Raw genomic sequence first — 2,502 nt, forward strand, 5'->3', positions numbered from 1 at the left:
AATCTAATTGTTGGCTTCAGATATCGATATTGAATCGAATCGCCATGAAAGGCTCTGATGTACACCCCTACCTTTCAGCCTATCAGGCTGCACGTACACATCGTCCTGCACCAGGAAGAACCAATCGTAACCCTCCGCGTGGTGTTCCAGCAGGAAGCTGATGGTCTGGAACATGGCGACCACGGGCCGCTCATCGCCATGGGCAACCACCAGCATTCCGTGGGGCACCTTGCGCCCGCGTGCGCCGGAGAAGAAGGCCAGGTGCCCGTCCAGGTGGTGCGCCAACGTGCGGTTCACGGCCACGCCCAGCGAGCCCAGAGTAGACTTGGAGGTCAACACGCCCACGAAGAGGCGCTCGCGGATACCCAGCTCCGTACTGGCATACTTCGCCCTGTGGAGATAGAAACACACACACACACACACACGAACACACACACACACACACAAGATCATCGAGATAAACTACTGCTATATCATGTCTACGAAGAGGCACTCATGGATACCTAGCTCCGTACTGGCATACTTCGCCCTGGAGGAGAAACACACACACACATTAGAGGAAACAAGACAGAATAGAAACAATAGATAAATAGATAATAAATAAATATAAGTGAAGAAAAATGAAGGAGTTGAAGGAAGAGAGAAGTAGAAATTAAAAAGGCTTAACGTCCACAAAAGTTTAGGCCCAAAGCAAGTGATATATAGTCACAGGAAGATGGGCACTTTTATGGCAATTAGCCATTTAATCCACCTTAAAATCTTTGAACACTTATTTTAGGCTTAAACAAGGCTGTGCAAAACAATGAGACTGATTGAACTATAGCAGTGATTCAGCATAAGGGAGAGTCATGAGATTTAGTTCATCATGAGGCTTGCAATAGTGTCGCCCTGACGTCACAACTTTCGTCACAACTTTCATTGAACTTTTATCCAGGTCATACACAGTGATTGCTCGATCAGGCACTATTTCACCCATGCTGTGTAACTTGACAGTCACGATTTACGAAACAGTTCCCACGATTTCGAAACAGTTTCCATTTAACATGCAGTCGGAACGGAAGTATGACAAATTTCAGTTTCCTCGACAAAGTAATGAACTAAAGAGAAGAGCCTTGTTTAACCTGACATTCAACTCATTTCGCCCTGACTGACAGGATGCACGCTTGCACACAGGTGACCTTTGGTTTCATAGTTCCAGTAGCTTAGCATATGCCTACTGTTGTGGTCTTCCATTTACATATGAGAATAGACTAACACTCCCTTTGCTCCTTTTGAAAGCATCTCCCTTTCGCATCATATAGCTACTGTCAGTCATGTTTTATTGCATAGCCACTAAAACGGAATAGTTTAATTCATGAGTCAAAAACAAACTAAATGTCATAAAAAATGTTTCCTTCATTTTGGTGCCCCCACTGACACTGCATCCATATGCAACAAATCTAGTCAATACCCCTTTTTGCGCGCACACACACACACACACACTTACATAGCCTACTTATGCCCAACATGTATCATTACATATGATATACCCTTCCAGCGAAGGGGAGTAGAGTTGCCCAGCTGGGACTTGAACCCGGACCTTCTGGGCTAGTAAACTGAGGCTCTGACCGCTACACCAAAGAGCCAGGCTCATTGGCATGACAGTCAGAACACACCCACAACCCCAGTGATGGTCACTCCATCACAACCACAAAGAGGTGCCCGGGAAAAAACAACTCCGTACCACTATCCATGACAGAACACACACATCCATCACATTATGCCTAACACTGATGATATACCATGAAGAGGCGCTCAGGAATACCCAGATCAACCCCACTGTCATATCGCACCCATGACAGAACACACACATCACAATATACCACACTGTACCCAACATGGTGCCCATTTCTTACTGCCATGCTTCACCCTGTGGAGGTAAAGAACACACACTACTTCAAGCAAGCTATTTGCCACTCAGCTCCTGTGACCAGCAGGATTAATGGGTGAGAATCTTTAGACCGTAGCCTCTATGTGCAGATGGGGTCGCCAGTGGGCTCTGCGGTGCGCTAAGGGGTTAAAGGACATATGCATCACATGGTGAGCCACATGTCATGTCACACACACCCCATAATAATCTCTTGTGTCATCTGTGCCTCACGTGCAACTCACACACAGAAGACTTTTGTGAGTACAGCAGGTTAAACACACATGTACAGTACACACACCACACCACACCACACATTATACTACTGTATGACTGAGTTATATCTCGAATACATCCTATGTGACACATAGCCATTGCAGAAGATGGAAATATCTATTAGATACTCTTCTGACCCAAGCAGAGGGCAGGGATGAATTAGGATGCCATGGGCCCCTCGGCAAGACAACAAGAAAGGCCCCCCCTCCATGGGCCCCTCGGCAAGACAACAAGAAAGGCCCCCCTCCATGGGCCCCTGGGCAAGACAACAAGAAAGGCCCCCCTCCATGGGCCCCTGGGCCAGACAACAAGAGAGGAGG

The 2,502-nt window shown here is 47.0% G+C and overlaps 1 protein-coding gene across 1 annotated transcript in view; it reads right to left on the reverse strand.

Annotated features, from left to right (window-relative positions):
* The window catches only part of LOC134459943 (chondroitin sulfate synthase 2-like), a 37,458-nt gene that overhangs the window by 30,284 nt on the left and 4,672 nt on the right, over positions 1–2,502 (reverse strand). The window contains exon 2 of the mRNA XM_063212448.1: positions 72–391. Within this exon, the coding sequence (XP_063068518.1) occupies positions 72–391 (320 nt within the window). The remainder of the gene's footprint in view (positions 1–71; positions 392–2,502) is intronic.

Source organism: Engraulis encrasicolus, chromosome 12 (assembly GCF_034702125.1).
Source record: "Engraulis encrasicolus isolate BLACKSEA-1 chromosome 12, IST_EnEncr_1.0, whole genome shotgun sequence".
Classification (NCBI taxonomy): domain Eukaryota; kingdom Metazoa; phylum Chordata; class Actinopteri; order Clupeiformes; family Engraulidae; genus Engraulis; species Engraulis encrasicolus.